Genomic DNA, 26,520 nt, shown 5'->3' on the forward strand with positions numbered 1-26,520 from the left:
TCAATGCACAGTGGTTACAGCTATTGTAAGGACTTTGGATTTTATTCTAAATGAGACAGAGAGCTAGGAGAAGGTTTTGAGAAGAGCTGCGACATGGTCATATTCAGGAACTTGAAAAGGGTCTACAATGGGGCTTGCCTTCTCTTGCTGCTTTTGAAATCTTGTGACTGCTGCCTGACCAGGTGGTGGCGCAGTGGATAGAGTATCAGACTGGGATGCGGAGGACCCAGGTTTGAAACCACAAGGTCACTGGCTTGAACACAGGCTCATCAGGCCTGAACATGGGCTCACCAGCTAGAGTGTAGGGTCGCTGGTTTGAGTGTGAGATCACAGACCATGGTCACTGGCTTGAGCCCAAAGGTTGCTGGCTTGAAGCCCAATGTCACTGGCTTCAGCCCAAGGTCGCTGGCTTGAGCAAGGGGTCACTTGCTCTGCTGTAGCCCCCTGGTCAAGGCACATATAAGAAAGCAATCAATGAAAAACTAAGGTGCTACAACAAAGAATTGATGCTTCTCATCTCTCTCCCTTCCTGTCTGTCTGTCCCTCTCTCTGTCAAAAAAAAAAAAAAAAAAAAAAAAAGAAATCCTGTGACTGCCACCATGTGGGCTAGCCTGCTAAATGATTAGGGCACTGGTTCAGTGCCCTGTGCTGCTCAGGCCAACAATCTGCCTAGCACAACACACGTGACTGAGGCCATCCTGCCAACCTGTCAGCCTACCACAGACTAATGAGAAAACCCAGCAGAGATTACCTAAGACAGCCTGGACCAGAACACCCTAACCTGCAGATCCATGAACTAAATCGTTGCTTAATTTGTTTTGTTTTTTTTACAGGGACAGAGAGAGAGTCAGAGAGAGGGACAGACAGGGACAGACAGACAGGAACGGAGAGAGATGAGAAGCATCAATCATCAGTTTTTCCTTGCGACACCTTAGTTGTTCATTGATTGCTTCCTCATATGTGCCTTTGAGCACGGGCCTTCAGCAGACCAAGTAACCCCTGCTCGAGCCAGCAACCTTGGGTCCAAGCTGGTGAGCTTTTGCTCAAACCAGATGAGCCTGTGCTAAAGCTGGCGACCTCGGGGTCTTGAACCTGGGTCCTCTGCATCCCAGTCCGACACTCTATTCACTGCGCCACCACCTGGTCAGGTTTGTTGCTTAATTTTTACAGTAGTTTGTTATATAGCAAAGCTGGGTGGTACACATACATTTCAAGCCTCATCGAATTTTATTTCCACCTCCTTCACTATCATCAAACAATTCTTTCTATTTCACCTATGCTTTCTCCTACGAGAAAAGAGAAGTCTTCTGATACAAGATTCTTAAATTCTCTTATCATCTCAGAGTGAGCCCTCGGTTTCTTGAGGGTAAAGATAGTGTCTACCACATTTTTGCACACCTACAGAGCAAAGAGCATGGCACCTAGTACATGTTAATCACTGTCTGCTCAGGGAATTACTGAATGCAAAAATGACAAGTCTCTATCAATACATTCTCTGTGCCATCTTCAAAATGTTCTGCACTTTACTTATTTCTGCTTAAAAACCATGGGATAGAGATGGGGAAAAAAAAGCTAAAATTTTTAAATAAGCATTTCAATTAGCTTAGATAATACCAACTGTCAACACAAAACACGCAACAAAAGGTGTTTTGTCCGTCCATCGTGCTACACTAAATACTGTATTCATGTTTTCAGTAGTACTAGTTGCACACATACATTTATGTATACACTTGTCTTCTCTGCTCCTACTTTTCAGATGACAGAGCACATGTGCAGGGGTGCTTGGGGACCGCTGCTGACTCCGCAGCTGCCACTGGTCTTCTGCCTGGCACAGAATGTAAGACGCCGGGGATGCCTAACACATGTCATTATGAACAAATCTACAGGTATACTCACCAAGGCCATGCCTATGTGTGGACATAGGAGGCATCACACTCCAAGTTTTTGTTTTGGGATTGTAGCATTCTACAGTATTCAGAGTCTTCAATCCATCTCGTCCTCCAACCACATACAGTTTGTCATCTAACACTGCAACACCGAACTGCAGCCTCCTCCCGTTCATATTTGCGACAGGAGTCCACATATTTGTACGGAGATCATACTTTTCAATGCTTGTTGCTCCTTAATGGTCATATATAAAAGTTATGGAAAGAAAAATTTCACTATGAGTGAGTATTTTATGAAATTATATATATAAAAGTATAATTTTATTAGCATTGACAACAGTTCTTTCATTATATTCCAATAAGCCCTTGCATGATCTGGCCCTTGCTTATATCTCTGATCTTGTCTGTTAATATTTCCCAGGACATACATCCCCTACTGTTCTTTCAGGGCATACACTACACTCTACTATTAAAGAGACAAATGAAAAGGATTATCTGTCAAAGAAGGTTAAGGAGCACTAGCTAGAAGTGGAAGGAAAAACAGGTTAGCTGAGTGTCATGGAAGCCAAAGGCAAAAAGTTTATAGCAAGTAGGACCATGAACACCATCAAATGCTACTTAAGAGGGTCAAGCAAGATGGAAACTAAAAAAAAGTATACTGGATTTAGTTACATGGAGGTCACTGGTGACTTGAAGGAGAGTCCCTTGCTTGGGTGATTGAGACAGGACTGGGACGTGAGGAAATAGAGACAGTGAGCACAGATGAGTCTTCAGAGAAGCTGGGCCATGAAAAAAGAGAGGAGAGAAAGATAGAAATTACTAGATGGGTTGAGGGAGGTTTTGTCTTGTTTTGCTTTTAAAACGAGAAAAACTTGAGTCTGTTTAAATGATAATGGGAAAGATCTAGTTAAAAGGTAAGAAGCTGAAAATACAGGAGATGGTGGGATCCTGAGAGGCAGGGAAGGGCAGTTGCAGAGCACAGGTGAGGGGCTGGCTTCCCTAGGGGGGGAGAGGATACACATTCTGTCGCCACCACGGAGGACAGGGTCACGTGCTTCGGGAACTATGAGAATGGGAAGTTCCAGGAACACTGCCTGATGGTGTCTACATTTTTTTAAAAAGAATTAGAAATTCAAAGAAACCTTGTTCTCTTTATGAAGTGAGACCACTGGAGTTGAGGGGGAAAAAAAGTCCTATCCCTCTAACAACAAGACAAAACAAAACAAAAATACCCAACTCCCCAGGCACGAAGAGTTTATATGGTGTCTACTTTATTCCCCTTTCTAAGCTTCTAATATAACACCCAATCAGTGCGATTCTTATAGTTACAATCAAGACACACATTTATCCTAAAGTATTTGTTACAAGTAGGTCATCAGAGCACTAATACTATTAATAGTCTCCTAAAATTAGAAGTAGTTTTATTATATATTATCATATTTTATCATTATCAGTTATTTTTTATTCACTTTACAAAAATTTAAAGTTATTTGAAATAAAAACCAAGTCTTTTTTCATCTCTGTATTCTCATAGGGCTATATAATATACCATTGTATATAGTAGCTGTTCAGAAAAAAAATTGAATTTAAATAATCTTTCTTTATAATTTTTAGCTATAAGATTTTACTCATACACTCAGATTATTTTATGTAACAGTATACTTGACATCATTCCAAATTTGATCTTAAAAACTTCTTTTATTAAATAAAAAGGCAATGCCAATAATTTTTCCTCACTAATGAATTTAAGAAATATTTAATTTTTCTTTTATATCTAGTTCACTACACAGTGTCAATCTTATAAGTTAGTAACTAAAATTTCTTTTGCTAATATAAAACATAATTCTTACATAAAATTTTAAAATAGTGTCTGAAACATGTATCTTAAAAATACATATCAAAGCATAACAAAATTCTAACTGAAAAATTTTATGTAAAAGTTTAGAACTTCCCTAATTTATGTTGAATAATTAACCTTCAAAAACAGTAAGCACTGGCTCTGAGTAGGCAGTATGCGTGGTGTTTGTTCAATCATTATTACTGTTAATAACAACTGTTGCAAGAATGGTACAAAGAATTCCCAGATGCCCTTGGCCCAGATTTCCCAAATGTTTATGTTTTATGACATTTTTTTCTATGCATGTATGGTTTCCCCCCCTGAACTGTTTAAGAGTACATTGCAGAAGTGATGCCCCTGTACTCTGAAATACTTCAGTGTATTTTCCTCAAAACAAAAAATTCTCTTATAAAACCAGAGCATAATCACCAAAATCTGGAAATGAACATTTATACAATGCTGATATCTAATCAGACTTTATTTGGATTTTGTCATTTGTCCCAGTTAAGTCCTTTACAGCAAAAAACAAACAAACAAAAAAACAAAAGACCAACCCAAGAATATGCATTATAACAGTTGTTATATCTTCTTAGTCTCGTGTAATCTGAAACAATTCCTATATCTTTTCTGTACTTGTGTGACATTGATTATTTTGGAATACTACAGACAGACTAGTTACTTTGTAGCATGTCTCTCAACTTGGATTTGTCTGTTTGTCAGGAATAAATTCAGATTACACACTTTTGCAAGGATACCACACATGTGCATTGAATTCTTCTCTGTGCATCTTATAAAATGCACATGCTGCTGGTTAGTCTCATTATTGGCAGTACAACCTTTATTTGGTTAAGGTGCTGTGTGCCGGGTTTCTCCACTGTAAAGATACTATTTTACCCTTTGTAACTAATAAACAGGTGGTTGGGAGATCCTTTGAGGCTTAATATCCTTCATCTACTAGTCTAGCATCCACTGATGATTCTTATAATCCTATCTTTGCTTCTGTATTTATTAGTTGGCATTCTACTATAAAGAACAACTTTCCCTTCTCTCTTCTTTATTTAAATCAGTGTGGTCATGAATCCTTATTGATTTAATAGGTTATAATCTTTTACTATCATTATTTATTTTGATGCTGAAATTATCCTAGATTGGACAATGGTAGCCCTACAAACTGTGCTCCTTGACCATTAGCTATCATTCTTTGAGTACTTCTTACTTTCTGGCTCTACAAGATGTTCTAGACTTATCTTATACTTCTTCTAACCTAATGCTAGAGATAGACATTTCTCCAAAGAGCTCTTGGGCCATATTTATTACTAATTAAAACTCATTTCTTCTGTTTCTCAAAATAAAAGATTATTTAATACCTTTTGTTGAGTCCATTCCTCCGACGGCAAATAATGTACCAACAGTTGATTTCCTAGGTTTTGTCCGAGGACTTTGTAACATGGGTCGTCTCTCTGGTAATAAGTGATACTTCATTGCTTCCATAATTAGTTTCTGACATTCTATATCATCCCGAAAAAGTGCATTATTTTCCATGTCTGCCAGGAACTAGAAAAATAAAAAGAGTATGTATACCGAATGACCAAGAAAATGGTAAGGGTAAAAGAATGAATTATATAGTTCACAAATGAAAATGATCTCATTTTTTAAAAATCCAAGTCTGGACATCTACAGTGTGTCCATAAAGTCATGGTGCACTTTTGACCAGTCACAGGAAAGCAACAAAAGATGATAGAAATGTGAAATCTGCACCAAATAAAAAGAAAACTCTCCCAGTTTCATACCTATTCGGTGCAGTTCGATGTGGGCTCACACACGGATTTTTTAGAGCTCCTTAGATAGCTATCCTGTATAGGCTCTACAGACTCGTCACTGACTGATGGCCTACCAGAACGGGGTTTCTCCACCAAACTGCCGGTTTCCTTCAACTGCTTATCCCACCAAGTAATGTTATTCCCATGTGGTGGCGCTTTGTTATAAACACACTGATATTCATGTTGCAGTTTTATCACGGATTTGAATTTAGCGAGTCACAGAACACACTGAACTTTCCTCTGTACCGTCCACATCTCGACTGGCATGGCCGTGGGCTGCTCCGCTGTATACATGGTGTACCATCATCATCTGTGTATGCGCACATGCTGCCACATTATCCTACAGAAACTAGGAGGGTTTTCCTTTTATTTGGTGCAGATTTCACATTTCTATCGTCTTTTGTTGCTTTCCTGTGACCGGTCAAAAGTGCACCATGACTTTATGGACACATTGTATTTTTTTTTTTTTTTTGTATTTTTCTGAAGCTGGAAACGGGGAGAGACAGTCAGACAGACTCCCGCATGCACCTGACCGGGTTCCACCTGGCACGCCCTCCAGGGGCGACGCGAGGGCGATGCTCTGCCCCTCCGGGGCGTCGCTCTGCCGTGACCAGAGCCACTCTAGCGCCTGGGGCAGCGGCCAAGGAGCCATCCCCAGCGCCCGGGCCATCTTTGCTCCAATGGAGCCTTGGCTGCGGGAGGGGAAGAGAGAGACAGAGAGGAAGGAGGGGGGGGTGGAAAAGCAAATGGGTGCTTCTCCTATGTGCCCTGGCCGGGAATTGAACCCGGTCCCCCACACGCCAGGCCGACGCTCTACCGCTGAGCCAACCAGCCAGGGCCGGACACATTGTATTTTTAAGTAAAATACACAACATTTACAAGATTGACATTTTAAATTTCATTGAAAATCACAAACTGTGAGGGATAAACGGTATGCTCTAAAATCTTAATAGTGCTTATTTCTGGATAGTAGGAAAACAAACTGGTGCTTTTTAAATAGTATTATTTTTTACTACTTTTCTATATTTTGCAGTTTTTCTAAAATAATAATTTTAACTGAAGAGGAATAATTATAAGTTGACTAATCAGACTGCATTTATCTGTCCTCATGAAACAATCTTCAAACAACAGCAAAAACAAACTTAATTTCTTAAGGGGCAAAGAACTCTAACTTGCAATTATTCTAAAAGAATTAAAATCTTTTATGAGCCACTGAATCCTATTTTTTTACTTATGTAGTTTAATGTAAATGCACACACCCTTCCTTTAAAAATGCATTTCCAAATAGAGTATGCATTGAAGAATACTTTTATTTTCTCTCAGATGGATAGCCAGTTCTGTACAAGTACCATTTATTAAGTAATCTCCTTCATTTCCAACTGAATAGATGGTCATATATTACATTCTCACAAACAGATCTCAGGATATGTGAGATCTATTTTTTGATTCTTTATTCTGTTCCATTGATCTTATTTGTCAATGCCCATTCTAATACCATATATTTTTAGTGTTTTCATAGCATTTCTGAATATCTGATATAAATTAACCTCACTTTCATTTTCATAGTTTTCTTATCTATGTTTGAGTCTTTACTTTCCATATAAACTTGAGATAAATTTATCTCATTCCTCTTCACCATCTTGATCCTGTTGGAATTTTAAAAGGAATTGCATTACATTTATTCATTAATTTTGGGAGAATTTACATTTCTATGCTATTAAGTTTTTCTGTTTAAGAAGTCTTTCCATTTGTTGTATAGCTTTCTTCATATAGATCCTGTGTCTGTCTTTTACTAAATGTATATTTTTATTGCTTTGGAAATGGATTTTAAAATTTGTTTTACACATTTTTTTATTGAGAGATAAATCTATTGATTATTGGATACCTGTATTATAACCTACAACTTACCATATTCCGTTACAAACCTCTACCTATTAGGAATATAATAACTATCACTAAATAGGGATAGTAACTATCTTTTTTTTATTAAGTGAGAGACAGGGAGGCAGAGAGATAGACTACCACATGTGTCCCCACTGGGATCCACCTGGCAACCCCCATCTGGGGCCACTACTCTGTTGCTTGACCATAAAGCCATCCTTAGTGCCTGGGGTCAACTTGCTCGAACCATTCAAGCCATGGCTGTGGGAGGAGAAGAAAGAGTGTGTGTGTGTGGGAGAGAGAGAGAGAGAGAGAGAGAGAGGAAGAGAGGAAAAGCAGATGGTCACATCTCCTGTATGCCCTGACCAGGAATCAAACCCGGACTTCTACATGCTGGGCCAATGCTCCACCACTGAGCCAACTGGCCAGGGCTGGCCATCTTTTTCTAACCTGTATGCCATTATTCCATTTTATTTTATTATTGCAATTGCTAAACCCTTCCAAACAATGTTAGATAATTGGAGTGATATAGAATATTTTTGTTTCTGGTTTGAATTTATATGGCTTTAGTGTTTCACTATCTAGGACAATAGTTGTTGTAGCATTAGGACTCCATCTTCATTATAAATAGGTTGCTTTCTTCTCTACCCATGTTACTTTAGAGTTTTAAAATTAGGAATGATTGCCAATTTCCCCACACACACAATGCTTTATATATCTATTGATATGATCATATGGCTTTTTTGCCTTTAAATTATTAATATAATTACTATTTACCTTGACAAATTTCCTAAAACCCAACCATTTTTCTATGACTAGAAAAAGACCTTCATGGTCTTCCTTTTGATACTCTACAGGATTGCATTTGATAAGATAATTTACATATCATGATATTTTACATGTCATATAATTCACCATTTTTAAGTATACAATTCAGTGGTTTTTAGTAAATTTACCAAGTTATGCAACCATTACCTTAAAACAGTTTTGGAACATTTCACCACCTCAATTAGGACATGCCTGTTTAACTGTTTATTTTTGTTTCCATCTCCTATCCCAAGCACCAATCTGTCTTAATAGATCTGCCCTTTTAGATGTTTTATATAAATAAAATCATACAATACGTGGTTTCTTGGGTTGGTTTTTTTTTTTTAAATTGAGCATTGAGATCCATTCATGGTTAGCATGTATTAGTACTTCATTTCTTTTTATTGTAGAATAACATTCCATTGTATGGTTGTACCATATTTTGTCTGTTCATCAGCTGACAGACCATTAAGTTGTTCCCAGTTTTTGGAAATTATGAATAAAGCTCTTAGGAATATTCGTGTGCAAGTCTTCAAGTAAATATATATGTTTTCATTTCTCTTGTGTAGATATCTAGGAGTAGAATTGCTTGGTGAGATAATAAATTTATGTTAACTTTTTATGAAACTGCCAAACTGTTTTCCAGGGTGGTTTTATATTTTATACTCTCACCAACAATATATGAGAGTTCCTGTTTCTTCACATTCTCACCAACAAATGTTACTATCTCCTTTTATTTTAGCCATTTGAGTGCCTGGGAAATAACTTCGCATTTCCTTAATGACTAACAAGGTTGAGAATATGTTCATATTTTGAGAATGGAAGAAAAGGTGGAGTTTCCAACAAAATACACTATACAATGTCTGTGGCATTTGCAAACTGGTAACAGCTTGCTAAAGGCCAAAAAGCCAAATGAAGTCATAAATCTCAAGACCTATGCTACAATTTACATTTTAGTATTAATTATTCCATATTTTCCTATGTACACAACATACAGTTATACTTGCTCTAGAAACCATGAATAACATTGAGTTGGCTCATTTAGATTAATCTTAACATTTATATTACTTCTGTATAATTACTTTAGTCCTTTCTAAATAAAAATGTGAAAAAATTGTAGAAAGCAAAGTCTTGAGAGACTTAATAGTTACTGGAATTTGAAGTAAAACATATTTCTTAGCATGCTGACAGTTTCTATAAATTATGAATAAATATGATTAATTATATATAGTTTTCCTCCTGAAGGCATTAATTATATTTAAGTAGAGGGATAAAAGTAATAGAAGAAAATATAAAGCCATTAATCCAAGCATCAGATTAATCAAATGGAAGTTACCAGAAATTATCTGGAAAATCATTCAGAAGGCACTGAGAGAGAACTACAAAATATGAACTTGGGTATATTTTACATTTTAGGTGAATATCATGTGCTTTCTCTGCCATAAAAGAATGACAAATTATTAAAATGAAAGCATTTTGAAAATAGAAGAAATGTTTAATTTTATAAATTTTTATCTTTACTTACATACTTGTTCAACATATTACTATTTCTCTAAAACTGTCCCTATTCCAAAATAGTTTCCTGAGCCCACACAGCCCAGCTGGCTTACTTCTTCCATGGCTCACATCTTCTACCTCTGTGACTTTCTAAATAAACGTTTTCTTGCATTTGAGTCTTGGTTCTGAATTCTTTCTTAGCCAAACTCAAGGAACAAGATCTAACACCAGGTGTCATTTGCCTAATCACATCTCTATGTGGCTTCTTTCATAAATCCTTGGTTATGTCTTCTTTCTATTTGGCCAGTCTTTGGTTGGTTATTCAGGTTGATTGTTCTATATTTTAGTTGTAATTCCAGTTTGGTCCTGGGTGAAGGAGAGTGTAACATCCACCTACTCTGCTGCTTTGGATCTCTTCATACCATTATTATTTATAGCTCATTTTTTTTCACAGGGCACTTTTCTGATCCTCATAATAATACTGTGAGATGGTCAGAGAGGATGTTATCTCTACTTGACAGATGAAGAAACTGTGGTGTGTGCATATACTAGTCACAGACTTAAAATCTCAGAGCTGGAACTATTATCATGTCTCATTAATTTGTATTTCACCATTTAGTAAATACTTAATAAATGTTTGGCAAATGAATTAATTTAAAATTTCCGGTTCCTGGTATAGCTAGCTTGTTTTCTAAAAATTTTATTTATTCATTTTAGAGAGAGGGGACAGAGAGAGAAGCCGAGAGAGAGAAGGGGGGAGGAGCAGGAAGCATCAACTCCCATACGTGCTTTGACCAGGCAAGCCCGGGGTTTTGAACCATCAACCTCAGCGTTCCAGGTCAACGCTTTTACCCATTGCATTACCACAGGTCAGGCAGTAGCTAGCTTTTTTTTGTTTTGTTTTGTTTTAAATTTTATTAGCAGCTTTACTAATTCTTCAATTGCTAGGATAGATTTATAGGGGAGTCAAATAAAATTATTAACCCCAACCTGCCCAGGTGGTGGTGCAGTGGGTAGAGTGTCAGATTGGGATGCGGAGGACCCAGGTTCAAGACCCCGAGGTCGCCAGCTTGAGCACGGGCTCATCTGGTTTGAGCAAAGCTTACCAGCTTGGACCCAAGGTCGCTGGCTTGAGCAAGGGGTTACTCGGTTTGCTGTAGCCTCACAGTCAAGGCACATATGAGAAAGCAATCAATGAACTAAGGTGTCGCAATGAAAAACTAATGATTGATGCTTCTCATCTCTGTTCCTGTTTGTATGTCCCTATCTATCCCTCTCTCTGACTCTGTCTCTGTAAAAATAAATAAATAAAAAATAAAATAAATTTATTAACCCCAAAGCAATAATGTTACTGAATTGATGCAGCCAGACCTGCTGGGTTGAAAGCCGAAATAGATTGTTTTAGCTCACTATCTTTTCACTTAAACATGTTATAAGAATATATGTAAAATAACCCTAGGGAATAAAATAGTAAAAAAACCCAAAGACAAGTATGTATTAATGTAACTAGCAAAATGAACACTTAAATTTTATTGAAATTATGACATTGTTTTTAAAATAATGAAAAATTGTTTACCTGTGGCGCAAGAAGCGGTAGCCTAATATAAGCCAAAAGTTTACTGAGATCTTTGCGTCTCTGTTCCAAATCGTGACGGACCCAAGTAAGAAGTGCATTTAATATTGTCTCCTCATTGGGAATGTTCATGTCATCACTGGCCAAGAGCTTTGCAATTTCACTGGCTGGTAATAATACAAATTCCTGGTTTCGAATGACTTCCATGAAATGTTCCTAGAGAAAAAAAATTATATAAACAATGCTGTTTTTTTCTGTCCATCAGTTTATTTTAGAGAAACTAAAAATTTTAAAATTATATGCCAATACACAGCTTATACTTTAGACCAGCGGTTCTCAACCTGTGGGTCACGACCCTGGCGGGGGTCAAATGACCAAAACACAGGGGTCGCCTAAAGCCATCGGAAAGGCTTTAGACCTTCTTTGTATATATTACTGCCTGTTAGGAAAGAAACACAGTAGAGAAAAGCAGTTAAACTACAATCATGTTGTTAAACTTTTTATTTCTACTATTATATATATTAAGTAGAATTAAAGTGTTGCATCATCTATTACATTTAAAAAATGGACATGAGACTTTTAGGTATTGCTTGTTCAAGTTAGGGAATAGTTGTAGCATGTCTTTCAAAGGAAAATAAAAAATATATCAGACATTGAGATGTATGATATTCTAACATTAAAAGAGTTTAGATTTGTGGTTGTCCAAATACCTACATGAGCTTTGAAGCTCTTTCTCTTACTCAGAAATGGCCTCTGGGCTGGCTAGACTTCCCAAGACCATTCTAGACCCCAGAAGTCTTCTCAGACTCCGCCTGGGGAAGAGTACGTTCCCTTAGGACTATCCTAAAACCTAGTTGGTTTTTAAGAATGTTATTTGTAAGACCATAAGGATTTTTAGGTCTGTTTTGAAAACTTCAATCCCTTATAATCTAATTTATGTGCAAAATTCTATTGGCTTCAGGAAAAAGAGCCAAAGTAAAAGTGCTGACCTAGAATACACTGGGACCCCAGAACTTTATACTGGAGATGACTCAGTCTTGGCCACGTACTATAATCAGGCTCCTTTTTAATTTGAAATGGGAAACAGAAATGCTCTTAGAGCTGAGAGTGACTTTAACTAGGCTATTATGCTAAGCAATTTGAAGGGAAAGAAAACTTACTCTCTGGTATACAAAATTATATCTCTTCTTTTCTTTCTCTCTTTTACCCTCCCCTCCCTCCCTCCCTTCCTCCCTCCCTTTTTCCCTTCCTTCCTTCCTTTCTTTCTTTTCTTCCCTCCCTCCTTTCCTCACTCCCTTCTTTCATTTTTAGTTGTTTTTGAGAGACAGAGACAAAGAGAGACAGGAAGGGAGATGAGAAGCATCAACTCATAGTTGAGTCACTTTAGTTGTTCATTGATTGCTTCTCGTATGTGCCTTGATCGGGGGCTGGGATTGAGTCAATGACCCGTTGCTCAAGCCAGCAAACTTGGGCTCAAGCCAGTGACCTTGGGATCATGTTGATAATCTCACACTCAAGCTAGTGACCCCATGCTCAAGCCAGATGAACCCACGCTCAATCTGACAACCTTGAAGGTTTCGAACCTGGGACCTAAGCATCCCAGGTTGATGCTCTATCTACTGTGTCACCATCAGCCAGGATCAAAATTACGTCTTGATGCATGGCTTGATTACATGGTTATATAAATGCAAATGCTAGATATAATGTCCCTTAATGTTAAAAAAAATTTAAGTTATTGATTTTAGAGAGAGAGGAAAGGGGAGAGAGTGAGGGAAGGAGAGGGAAAGAGAAAGAGAGAAAGATTTGCTGTTCCACTTATTTATGTCTTCATTGGTTGATTCTTGTAGGTGTGCTGGCCTGGGATCTAATTTGCACCCTAGGCATATTGATGCTTTAATCAACTGAGCTATTGGCTAGGGCCTTACTGTTTTTCCTATACTTCCTAATGTATTATGATTGTCTCAGCATACAAAGTCTTAGCAAAATAACTAAGGCTGTTTAAATTAGAGCATTAGAGTTATAGGTAAGGACTATCAATAATTATGTTCTATATTAAAATCAAAATTATATTTTCCATATAGTCTGCAGTAACCCTAGTTTGGTACTGATCTAAAATGTATCTTGGCTTGACATTCCTTTCTGTAGAAATTCTTAAGAGGAAAACCATACATGAATAATTAACTAAATTCAATTGCTTCAATTCATCATGATTTGTTAAAGATGCCAAAATGGATCTATTTTAAATGACTGATTATCATTTTTAGAAATATATTTTAATAAAACCCCAACATTGGAATGGCTTCAAGCAAACTGTTCTATGCCATTGCATACTGACATTATAAAATGATTTGGTGACACACAGCAAGAGCTATAAAAATGTTAAAGCTCTCAACCCAATTATCACACTACTATTTTAATCCTTAATAAATGATTCACAAGAGAAAAAATAGCTGATGTTTCTCTAATGATGCTTATTGGCATTATTATTTATAATAGTAAAAAATGGGAAATAGTCTATATGTCCAGCTATAAGGGGTTGTAACTCAATTGACTATTAAGTAGGCATTAAAAATTTCAAAGACGAAGATCATATAGATATATGGAAAAGTGTTTATTATAAAGCGTTAGATAAGATTCTGAAGAAATCAAATATATATTTCTAATTGCTTAAAGGTAGTGTATGGTATCGTCAACACTTATACAACACTGATCTAACTACTGCCATACTTCCACATGGTACCGACTACATTTTATCAATAAGAAAAATCTATTATATAAATATTTATTTGATTATTTGTTGATATATCCATTTCAGAACAGTGGCCATTCTATTCTATTATAATTTATATTTAGTGAAAATTGAGGGTTTTTTTTTTCTTACAACTTGTGGAAATACTACTGAACTTAAGGTTAAACACAATAATGCTTTTCAAAAGTATTTGGCTTTGGAGAGAAAACAAAAGAATTCAATGTTTTTATAGGTTTTCTAGACCATGGAACAAAATTTTAAGCTTTAAAATTAAGTGTTTATATTTATTTTATAAATCCATAGTGACATTAAATATTTGTAATGACATAACCAGTCTCAGACTCTTTTGTAGAGGTTTAATAATGTGCTCCAGGTCAAGTTCAGTGGCAGGCAGAACAAGAACGAAAGTTTCCAGATTTTAGGATTACAGGAAGGAACTCCTCACCCTTTCCTACTTGTAATTATTCAGGACCAGTGGACATCCCGAGCACATGCATCACTTACCGATTGTGACAACTGTATTCACTCTGTAGCATTGTGCTTACTTCATATTTTGAGTCCATTTTATGACACAAACAGTTATCGTGCTACCAAACACTTGCTAACATTATGCTCCTTTCCCCTTTGGAATAGTTTTTAAGCAAATGAAATTACTGAGGGATTTATTTAAATTGAAGATTGAATTTTGTTATATATTTTTCATTCAGTTCCCATAGTAACAATTCAACTCACAGGCTGTCTCCAAATTACTTATTGTTATTAGAATTCAATTGCATGTCTCTGTTGCAACTGAATAATATCAAATAATGGCTTGAGAGAGAGAAAAAGAAAACTACCACGACTAATTGGCTATGAAAAGAGCTTTAAAAACACTGAGCTAATTTAAATTTAATTTATGTCAAAGTCTTAAAAAAAACCCAGCAATTGTGTCTCTACTGATAATGACAGGAGTGACCTAAATGCATACAAATGTTTTCATGTGAATAAAATTCCTTCCTAGGAAAGAAATATTACTTAACTTATGAACTAATTAAGCAGGTAAAAATAAATCCAGCTTTCTTTTATTCACATTCATATTATTTCAAGTATTTCACCTTGAAACGAGAACTCTGCAAGGTTGAAATGAGAACTCCACAAGGAAGAATAAAGACGGAGGGGAAGTCTTTCAAGGGACTTAATTTAAAAGACGTTACCCTAATGCCACACTAGGTCTGTACAGTATTGCCCCATTGCACAATCTTTTATTTTATCACGTAAAGCACTTTGCCCGTCATAAACAAGAACATTTCTGAAAATAATTACACCACAGGGAGAAAAGTGAATCACAAAGGCTATGCTTTTTTATGAGTGCTTTTGTTCCCGCACATAAATCCCTACCATGCTGAAGAGAGTAAATCTATATAATGATGGTGACAATGATGATGATGTCATTTATTGCCTGAGTATACTACGTGTCAATCACTGTTTTAAGTGTTAAACTTCTATTAACTCATTTAATCCTCACATTAAGCTTTTGAAGTAGGATTAATCTTCCCAATAGTTGTAAATATCTATTCTTATGATTTTTCCAAATGACTATTTCTCTAGTGAAAGATTCCTAAAGGACTTGTCAATTCCTAAAACAACTCGGCAGAAGGATGGAGGATGGAGAGGGTAGAGAAAAACATCTCCTAAAGGCTGATAAAATTAGTAATATGGATAACTGTGTATGTGTACATGAAGGTTCCCATTTTTTCTTCCTCCAGAAGCTGTATTGCCTTAAAAGAAGCATTTAAAGTATAAAATCACTACCCTGGAGTAAAGACCCAACGATGAACAGATGGTCATTCCTTAAAAATCCATACACCTTCCCTTCCCCAAACCCCTCTACTGTTAAGACCATAGGTTGGGCCTAACCATATGCCCTCATCACACCCTTATTTTCTTGCTGTCCTAAATCAATCTATACCTGTCATCCTCCAGGCTTCTGAATCAGAGCCCCCTCTGTAGTTTATTTTGAGCATATAATTTGCTACAATGAATAACATCTTTCTATACAGCTAAAAACACTTCTTACATATAATGAGGTTTATTTGTGATAAAAGTTTCCCCTTCAGCCTCCCATATTATGTAATAGTACTTCACTAATACACTATAATCACTTTCACCGATTTTCATCAGTGAATATGTGAACAATTTTGAAATTCACCCATGTGCTAAAAAGTAAAATGTTTGCTGGAAACCCTGCTTTAAAAAACAGCAGATCTGAACATCTTGACTGGAACAGCCTTAGTCTGCTGTTTTGCTTCTTAGTGACTGCGAGAACTTAAGGCTTCACTCATATCCAGGAGAAACATGGTGTTTCCTGATAACTCAATAAAAATATAACACATTAGACAGTAAACCCAAGCCTCAAGAAAAGAGCAATATGTAGGTAAGCCTGCAACAACCAAGAATAAGACAAAGATCCTAAGCCTTTCTGTCTTTTATTTCTTTTTTATTTTTTAAAAATATTTTTTATTTATTTATTTTAGAAAGGAGAGAGAGAGAGAGAAGGGGGGAGGAGCAGGAAACATCAACTCCCATATGTGCCTTGACCAGGCAAGCCCAGGGCTTCGAACTGGCAACCTCAGGATTTCCAGGTCGATGCTTTATCCACTGTGCCACCACAGGTCAGGCCCTTTCTGTCTTTTAAAAATACGTACCATAGTATAATTGTGAGCCACTTTATGCAAATCTGTACAGCCTTGGGCATCAGCAAAAGAACGGATTCCCAGACAGTTGGACGGGTGAAGCTGTTTCATTAAAAACTTACAGCATGCTTCCACAACCTGTGAGAGCTGAAGAAGGCAAGCTGTAGATAACAGGCACTCAATATTATCTTCTTTTAATTCAAGGCGACCTTAATGATAAAAAGAAATTCTATTAACTATGGAACTATATTAACCTCAGCTTATAAACTAATTGGTGTTAACAGTAATAATTCTAAATAAGAACTCATCACAATGCATTTCAGACCTAGATGATTTAAGACATTCTGAAAAAAGAAAAAAAAGTATTAGCTATAAAAAAATGAGCTCTTTGTGATGTCTGTTAAAATAAAAAACTAATAGAGCTTATTTTCAGGATTTTAAAAAATTTTTGTTTTGTTTTTTTACAGAGACAGAGCAAGAGTCAGAGAAAGGGATAGACAGGGACAGACAGACAGGAACGGAGAGAGATGAGAAGCATCAATCATCAGTTTTTCGTTGCGACACCTAAGTTGTTTGATTTCTTTCTCATATGTGCCTTGACTGTGGGCCTTCAGCAGACTGAGTAACCCCCTGCTCGAGCCAGCGACCTTGGGTCCAAGCTGGTGAGCTTTTTTTTTTTTTTTTTTTTTTTGCTCAAGCCAGATGAGCCCGCACTCAAGCTGGCAACCTCAGAGTCTCGAACCTGCGTCTTCCGCATCCCAGTCCGACACTCTATCCACTGCGCCACCACTTGGTCAGGCTCATTTTCAGGATTTTTAAAGGATGATTTAATTAGCAGCATATCTATTACATATAACTCAAATTTTAAATGCAATAATTTAAGCACATAGAACTGATCTAATTATATTAACATTTTAAAATATTATTAAAAAGCTTAATTATGATAACCATTTTAAGGGTTCTAATATACAGATTTTAATTTATGCAAGTATCACCAGGGTGGTGATTATAATAGCGGAAATTAACTGTTAGCTGTGGCAGGCTTTATTAAAAGCAGAACTCTGAAATCTAATAAAACAATATAAATCTAAGAGGTTTTAAGTTTATATTACCTGTATATGCATACTGAATCAGGGACCATAGTGAATTCGGTTCCACGCCTTCCATTTTTATTTCTTCTTGTCTTGCTTCCCTGACATCATTAGTAAACATGGCAGCAAAATAATCTGAGACAGAGGAGAGCACCAATCTGAGAGAATATCAGAAGAAAAATAATCAATGACAAATTAAAGTTGATGTTCATCAATAAATGCTACTTTTACGCAGTTCTATGTAAAATAATTTATAATATGAACTGAGACAAGAAGTTTTTCCACAGGTAAGTACACTGTGTGCTGAGAATCACATGAAACAAACTCTAAGTGGGATAAAGAAAAATAAATAAACGCTACTCTGTCTGTCTCTTTAACTTTGTTACCCACAGAAAGTGCATGGTACCAGGAAATGCATTCTAAGTTTGACAGATTGCTTTATGCTCTAGTTCCTTCCTCTGAATAATAAATTACCATTACTGAAAATTTTCTGCTGAGGTAATGATTTACTCTTTCGCTACTCAAATATTGATTTATAACATCCAGGGGAATAAAAGCTATAAGCCAGGACATTAAATTGATTATATATAAAGAAAGGGAAAAAATATAAAGGTTGTTTTCTGTTTATCGCTTTGAAAATAACCTAATAAGTTTTTTTGAATTTAATCAGACAAGTAGTGACTATATGGGAGACATTTGAGAATGGTTTAATAAGTCATTTTTAACTTTTATGATATTTTAAATTATTATAGTGTTTTTGTTATAAAGTTATATTTTTGTTATAACATTACAAAACTAGAGTATTTTGTTATATGTTATAATAATGTATTATTCTATATTAGCTATGTCTATGTCTAGATTTTTTTAACAGTCACATATAAGCAAATAGGTTATAATTGTATACATTTTCAAAACATGCATTTTTCATTTGATAATGTTTTATAGATATTTACATGTCAGCACATTTATATAGATTTACTTTATTCAAGAGCACATTGCTGAGTCCAAATTGCTCTCCAAAGTGCTGTACCAATTTAGACCCTACCAGAATTGTGTAAGAGTTCATTTAATTTTTCCCCAGAATATTGTCAGAGGTTAAATGTTTTGGTTCTCTGCAGATGGTATCTCATTGTTGTTTAATTCACCTGATTGCTAGTGAGGTGGAAGATCTTTTCAAATGTTTATTGGCCATTCTGTGTTCTTCTTCTGAGAACTGCTTATTTATTCATTTATCTGCTAAACAGATGCTAATGAATACTTATTAAGTAATGGGTATTATTCTAGATACTTGAAATATTATTAATGCAAAAAATAAGCAAAAGATCCCTTCTCCCACTGAATTCACTTTCTAAAGAGAAGGGAGACAAATGATACACAGCAGAAATGAACTCTATAGTCCATTTTAAAGTGATAAATCACGTAAAGGTAAATGGAGAGTGGGAGGTGGGTTTAAATAGATGATCTTATTGGAAGGTAATGATTGGGCAAAGAATCGAAGGAGGTGTGGGAATTAGTCATACAGAGATCTGGGAATAGCATTTGGGCAGAAGAGCAGCCAAAGCAAAAATCCAAAGGCAGGAGCAGCAGGCATGGCACGTACAAGGAACAATAACGGGTTTGTCTGGCTCAGAGTGAGCAAGTAGAGCAGCAGGACAGCACATTAGAGAGGTAATGACAGGCTGGGTCGCGCAGTCACTATGCTCACACTCAGTGATGCAAGGAGTCACTGAAAAGTCTGATCAGAGGAGTGACCAGTGAGCTCCAGTTTAAAGGATGACTCAGGTAGCTGTGTAGAAAACAGAATGTTTAGAAAAAGAAATCAAAGGAAGGAGATTATTTAGGAGTTTTCTTGCATTGATCACCTAAGTGACATGGTGATAGCTTACATATAAGCATGACAGGTAAGGTAATGAGCTCTGTTTTGGAAACACAGAATTTGAGAAGCCTCTATGAAATTCAGATTGAAATAATCTTTTCTAATGAACTGATGCTGATAAGATGGACTTTCTGTCACAGTATGCAGTGGCATCTCAAGCTGTTTAAGTCACTGAAAACTATAAGACCAAGGTCATTTTTCCTGATTTTACTTCCACTTTGGAGGGTTTAACAAAACCTTTGGGACAAAATGTTAATTAATTTTGAAAGGCATAAAAAACCTTTGGGATCATAATGGTGATTAACACTGAACAACTGTATATGGAGTTACTAGAAGAAAAATGACTTGCTTTTTTATTAAATAGCTCCTTTTTTCTTTTTTTTTATGTCAAGAAATACTACTTCATTGTGTTAAAGGCTTTTGTTCCCCAGCACACTGCTTTTCATGTTTCTTGGAGGTCAGCAAACAGAAGTTGCGATAACTGTGGTTATTTAAAACTTCTTAGTAGTTTTTTCCACTCCCTTTTATCCGTTTTTTTTGCTTCTAAATACCCACAGCTCTAATTTCCATTGAGTTTAGAGTTATTTAACGCATAGAATTAGGTGGGGTGAAAGCTGCTTATAATAACTGAAATCTATGCCAAACAATACTGACTGGTCCGAGGCTAATATGTTTTGTTTTGTGCTTCTACAGAGGGAAAATGACCCTTTTGGGATCACTGAATGTGTAATAATTTCATATGCCCTGTTTTCTTTCAGAAATTCCATTAAATATACCCTTCCCCCCAAACATTCTATCCTAATAGTCAATTAGAATTAGTTACCTCAACATACATAACTAAATTATCAAGGAACCATTTCACACATACAGGAAACAATTACCTATGAGCCGGAATTCTGCGATCACCAGCAACTAGAATTACATCACATAACTGCTTATGTCTCAAATAGTTTTCCATCTTTTTAAATGTCTGCTCAGCATGATTAAGGGCTTGGAAAAATTCATCTGATGAACATGGCTCCATAGTATGGCAGGATGATAATGTGTGACTACTGTTGGAAGTCCTGAAAAGAAAAAGAACACATGTTTTAAAATATCTCTATTACATTAAAAAGATCTTTCCTATAAAGTTTCTTCAAGGTCTTCAATTGAAGTAGTCAATGCTACTAGTCAATGTTAATGCATAATCATTCATAACTTTTATCTTTTAAAATCAATGATGGCTCACATCATGTGTGTCTTGCAAACACTGAGTGAATGTGAAATCTGTTAGTTAATAGCTACATGCATTCTTTGTGTTGCCTGTTTTTGAGGTCTCTTCTCTAGTCAACACAACATCTCTGCTGAAAAAGCCACAATATAATATTAATAGCCATATCTCCTAGCATTATATTTAAGGGTATGAGGGATCATTATTGAAGGAAGGAAAGCAGATATAAATCCAAGTCATCCTTTACTTAAAAATGGGTTATACTACACAGCTCATTTATAAGATATTTAAATTATAAAATATATTGTCATAAAAACTATGTTATAAATAATTCATTCGGTTCTCCAGTCAGTCTTCAAAAGCCCACATAAACTATAACTTATAGTATTACAGGTTAAAGGACTTTGATGGCCTAACTTACAAATTATTTGAAATTTTCAAATTGTAACTTGAAGACTATGAGTTCTATTTCCATATGATTTACTGATAGTAAAAATTAAAATGATTAGGATTAAGAATGAAATCACAAATTCATTACCCTCCTACAACCCTCCCCCCCAAGATCTCCAAGATCACTTGAATTAAGTAATCTACATCTGTTGGCTATGCAATTAACTATAAAACTACCAACTGTATCGTAAACTTAGTTCTGAATTTTCATCAAATTCATTTTTAAGGACATATGATTCTGACACATGCTTTGTTGAATCAAGCCTCACTGTATCATAAAAGAATTTTCTTAATATAGAGATCTAATAACCTTATAAAAAGTTATTGGGGCCCTGGCCAGTTGGCTCAGTGGTAGAGCATCGGCCTGCATAAAGGAGTCCCAGGTTCAATTACCAGCCACAGCACCCAGGAGAAGCGCCCAACTGCTTCTCCACCCCTCCCCCTCTCCTTCCTCCCTGTCTCTCTCTTCCCCTCCCGCAGCCGAGGCATTGGAGCAAGGTTGGCCTAGGCGCTGAGGATGGCTCTATGGCCTCTGCCTCAGGCGCTAGAATGGCTCTGGTTGCAACAGAGCAATGCCCCAGATGGGCAGAGCATCGCCCCCTGGTGGACATGCTGAGTGGATCCCGGTTGGGCGCATGCGGGAGTCTGTCTGACTGCCTCCCCGTTTCCAACTTCAGAAAAATACAAAAAAAAAAAAGTTATTGGATCTTTTATTTTACTTTTAAAGTAAAGGGAATTGAAACTAAGGAGATTAAGTGTCTTATCAGGAGTCACAGAGTTCATTCACGGCAGAAATGGGGCTGTAGTAAACATTGCTGTAGGACATTAGGCATTTGAAAAATTATATACAAATTTTTCTTCTTCTTCTTTTCTAAGTGAGAGGAGGGGAGACAGAAAGACAGACTCCCGCCTGTGCCCTGACTGGAATCAACCCAGCAACCCCCATCTTGGGCCGGTGCTCTGCACATCTGGGGCCATGTTTACAACTGAGTCATTTCCAAGAGGCAGAGACTACAGGGAGCCATCCTTAGCGCCTGGGGCCAATGCGCTTGAGCCAATCCAGCCATGGCTGTGGGAGGAGAAGGAGAGAGAGAGAGAGAGAAGGTGGGAATCAGGGGTGGAGAAGCAGATGGTCACTTCTCCAGTGTGCCCTGACTGGGAATCAAACCCAGGACATCCACATGCCGGGCTGATGCTCTACTACCAAGCCAACCAGCCAGGGCCTGTATAGAAAATTTTTACATCTAGAAGGAACCTATCCAATCATTTAATTCAACTCTCTTATTTTGCAGATGAGGAAATTTAAAGCTCCAAGTGGCCAAAATGATCAAGGACACATAGGCAGCTGTTGTTACAAAGCCAGAATCAGGAGGCATTTAGAGTATTGGTCAACCAGTCACAAAGGAATGGAAATTCTTGTTTAACTTTAATCATATGCATCAGTGAGCACAAGGGTACAAAGAGAAAATGATGGTACACTATGAATGCGGATAATTCAAAAGAAAAAAAAAGACATTACAATCAAGGATCTTAGACAAAAGTCTATTGCTATATGACTGCTCCTTAACAAAGTATAAGAAAACAAGAGTCTTTTAGGTTTCCATGGGACAGGGGTCTAACTGCTTTTAATAATCTAGCTCTGTGTAATTTACAAGGGTAATACTTACTACTATTTCTTTTCCTTATGTGCTTTGGTCTGGAGGGTTGAATAAAACAGGTATGATGTAGAAAGAGCATTTTAGGAAGATTCTAGAACTGTGTTAATACAATAGCCACTAACCCCATGGATGGTGTAGATATGGCACATTTCTGTCAATGTAGAAAGTTCTATTGCATAGTGCTGATTAATTTCACTATGTATCACTTTGCCCAAGTAATTGAACTTCTCTAAGCCTTACCTTTCTCAATAGCAAAATAAGAATTTAAGTAATAATAGTACTTTCTTTCAAAGGATCTATTATGGATCATTGTTAGATGAAATAATGAATGCACAGACCTAGCACAAAGTAAGCACACAATCAAAGTAAACTACTGCTAGCAGAATCCTGCTTATCAATGGCCAATGAGAAGGCCTATAATCTCAGACTTTTTGTTTTTATAAAATGTTGATTGGTTGGTTGGTTGTCTTTTTAAAAAAATGATCCCAGCATTACCAATTTTTATAGCTAAATTTCATACTTTCTAATTTAAATGGCCTTAGTAAACCCAGTAGACATCCTAACTTACAATAAAAACATCTGAGGACAGGCCATTCATGGAGCATTTAAAATATATTTCCTGTGATTTCTACTTCATTTTTTACATGGTAACAGAGAAAATGCACATAATATCTATGCTGTTTTATTTATATGCCACTAAGTTCATAAATCATATTTCAAAGAATTGCATGAAATCATTCAAATCTTTTATAACAGTTTCATTATAATCAACTATACATTGCTGAATATTTCCATACTACAAGAGAACATTTAATTTTTAGCTTATTGTCCCTCTGCGGTAGGCAATGAATTTTTAAGTCAAAAAATTGCCTAAACATAGAAAGATGCAAGTTTCAAACAGAATACAAGTCATTGCTATTTATAGAATAACTCTTAATGTGCAGCATTACAGAGATGTTAAGGAAATGGGGAATGCAAAGAAAGATACAATTCTTTAATGAAGGGACTTGGAATTTGAAGAACTGTTTCATAAACTACAAAAAAAAAAAATTAAACAGCAACACCATCTAATACTTGCAATTTCTCAGACTTCACTCACATGAGCACAAGCACGCACTCTGTCCCATGACCAATTATTACAATTTCATTATTACCTACTCAAATTTTTTCACTTTAATCACCAGACTTTGCATTAGGCTTTCTAAATTTTTCAAGAAGTTTTAATAAATAACTTCAGAAGGGTTATATTGTACATAATTTTGAGTAGAAAGCAAAGCTACTTTGAAACTCTAAATGGTCTGTTTGGTTTACTCCCTAGTTAAGTGATTTACTCCTAGCCCCCTGCCTCAAAGCTTGTGACATTCAGAATTCATGCTTTTGCAAAAGTGCTGATTATTATATCATGAATCTTTTGGCATCTTTAACCAGTATTTGAAACCACAAATGCAAAATAACAATGTAAACTGCTTAGTGTAGGCTAGCAGTATCTAATTTCTTTTATGCATACCCTTTTCAGGATACTTTTAAGCATGTACCCAAATATATATATATTTGGTACTAATATATATGTACTAATTTATAAAAGATATATAGATACCATTGCACAATTATTTACATTATAAAACAAAAAATAGAGATTTAAAGGATGAAACAAAGTATAAATAGAAGTTCTAATATTATAGATAGGGTTGTATGTGTGTATTTATATATGTATTTATTTTTGAACAATTTCTTGAACTCATCATCTTGTACATCCCCAGTTGGAGAGTGATTGCTATATGATATACAGAAGAGAAAGATTAGTATGAACTAGTACTTAGAAAGGTAGCAAACAGCAGGTGAGATTTGAAGTATGTCTTAGAAGAGTTTAGATGAGTGAGAAGAGGGGTTGGGATTGTCCCTTTATTTACTTATTTTGTATTTTTCTGAAGTGAGAAGCAGGGAGGCAGAGAGACTCCCACATGCACCTGACAGAGATACATCCAGCATGCCCACCAGGTGGCGATGCTCTGCCCACTTGGGGCATTGCTCTGTTGCAGGAGCCATTCTAGTGCCTGAGGTGGAGGTCATGGAGCCATCCTTAGTGCCCAGGCCAACTTTGCTCCAATGGAGCCTTGGCTGTGGGAGAAGAGAGAGAGATAGAGAAAGGAGAGGGGGAGGGGAGAAGAAGCAGATGGGCGCTTCTCCTGTGTGCCCCGGCCGGGAATTGAACCCAGGACTTCCACATGCTGGGCCAATGCTCTACCACTGAGCCAACTGGCCAGGGCTAGGATTGTCCCTTTAAAAAGAGGACAAGACAGCCTGACCAGATGGTGGCGCAGTGGATGGAGCATCGGACTGGGATGCGGAAGGACCCAGGTTCGAGACCCCAAGGTCACCAGCTTGAGAGCGGCTCATCTGGCTTGAGCAAAAGCTCACCAGCTTGGACCCAAGGTCACTGGCTCCAACAAAGGGTTATTTGGTCCACTGAAGGCCCGCGGTCAAAGCACATATGAGAAAGCAATCAATGAACAACTAAGGTGTCGCAATGCGCAACGAAAAACTAATGATTGATGCTTCTCGTCTCTCTGTTCCTGTCTGTCTGTCCCTGTCTATCCCTCGCTCTGTCTCTGTAAATAAATAAATAAATAAATAAATAAATAAATTTAAAAAGAGGACAAGACTGTTGCATAGTGACAAGAGGCAAGGAAAAATAATACCGTCATCTTTTCTCTTCCCAAGACAAATATATTCCCTTGGGACTTTATCCAGAGGAAATAATCATCTGCATGTATAGAGATGTAGCTACAGGGAGGTTTATAACAGGTTATTTCTGACAGGAGAATACTGGTAACCACATAAATTAAAAAAAAAAATAGAATATTGGTTAAACAAACAAAAATTCTATCTGTGCATTGGAGAATGATGCAACTATTTAAAAAGATATGAGAGTATCTAATAACATGGAACGTTGTTTTAGTGGACATTGTTTTTGCCTATCCAGAATCCTTATGTGGTAACAAACCCATCTCCGCCTTTTGGGAAACCACACATTTCCCACCTCAGTCCACGTGGCTTGGGGCAGAGTTGAAACTTCTCTAGAGCAGAGGTGAGCGAGGACTAAGGCCTGACCAGCAAGAGTATGGTAGCTCCTGGCAATGATGACTGGTTTGGGTCGACACATGATCCAACCAAGGTCAGTCAGAATCAATTTCAAGGTGTTTGTTGGTTTTCTTTAAAAAGCCACTTGAAATTGGCTAGTGGTTTTTGCTACCACATGAAAAAAGGCTATCACAAAGGAAAACAGATTCTAGAAAGGGAGAAAAATAGATTTGTGAAGCTGAGTATCTGGATCCAACCATGTCTAAAGCTAGGCTCTACTCTTGGACTTTTTATTTACTTACGTGAACCAAATATTTCTAGCTTTTGTTTAAGTCAGTTTGAACTGAGCTTATAAATTTTGCAACCTGTTCTAATTTTTATATTTATATTAGGGCCAAAAAGCAGGTTGCAAAACAGTGTGTACAATAAGAT

At 36.6% G+C, this 26,520-nt stretch overlaps 1 protein-coding gene across 7 annotated transcripts in view; it reads right to left on the bottom strand.

The window, feature by feature from the left end:
- The window catches only part of KLHL5 (kelch like family member 5), a 91,022-nt gene that overhangs the window by 27,368 nt on the left and 37,134 nt on the right, over positions 1-26,520 (bottom strand). For all 7 annotated transcript variants that reach the window (XM_066279207.1, XM_066279204.1, XM_066279202.1 and 4 more), the window contains 6 exons: positions 20,571-20,753; positions 17,835-17,971; positions 16,735-16,931; positions 11,305-11,517; positions 5,091-5,277; positions 1,897-2,121 (listed from right to left, as the gene is read on the bottom strand). In XM_066279207.1, coding sequence (XP_066135304.1) covers positions 1,897-2,121; positions 5,091-5,277; positions 11,305-11,517; positions 16,735-16,931; positions 17,835-17,971; positions 20,571-20,713 — 1,102 coding nt within the window. In that variant the 5' untranslated portion in view covers positions 20,714-20,753. The remainder of the gene's footprint in view (positions 1-1,896; positions 2,122-5,090; positions 5,278-11,304; positions 11,518-16,734; positions 16,932-17,834; positions 17,972-20,570; positions 20,754-26,520) is intronic.

The sequence above is a fragment of the Saccopteryx bilineata genome, chromosome 5, assembly GCF_036850765.1.
Source record: "Saccopteryx bilineata isolate mSacBil1 chromosome 5, mSacBil1_pri_phased_curated, whole genome shotgun sequence".
Classification (NCBI taxonomy): Eukaryota; Metazoa; Chordata; class Mammalia; order Chiroptera; family Emballonuridae; genus Saccopteryx; species Saccopteryx bilineata.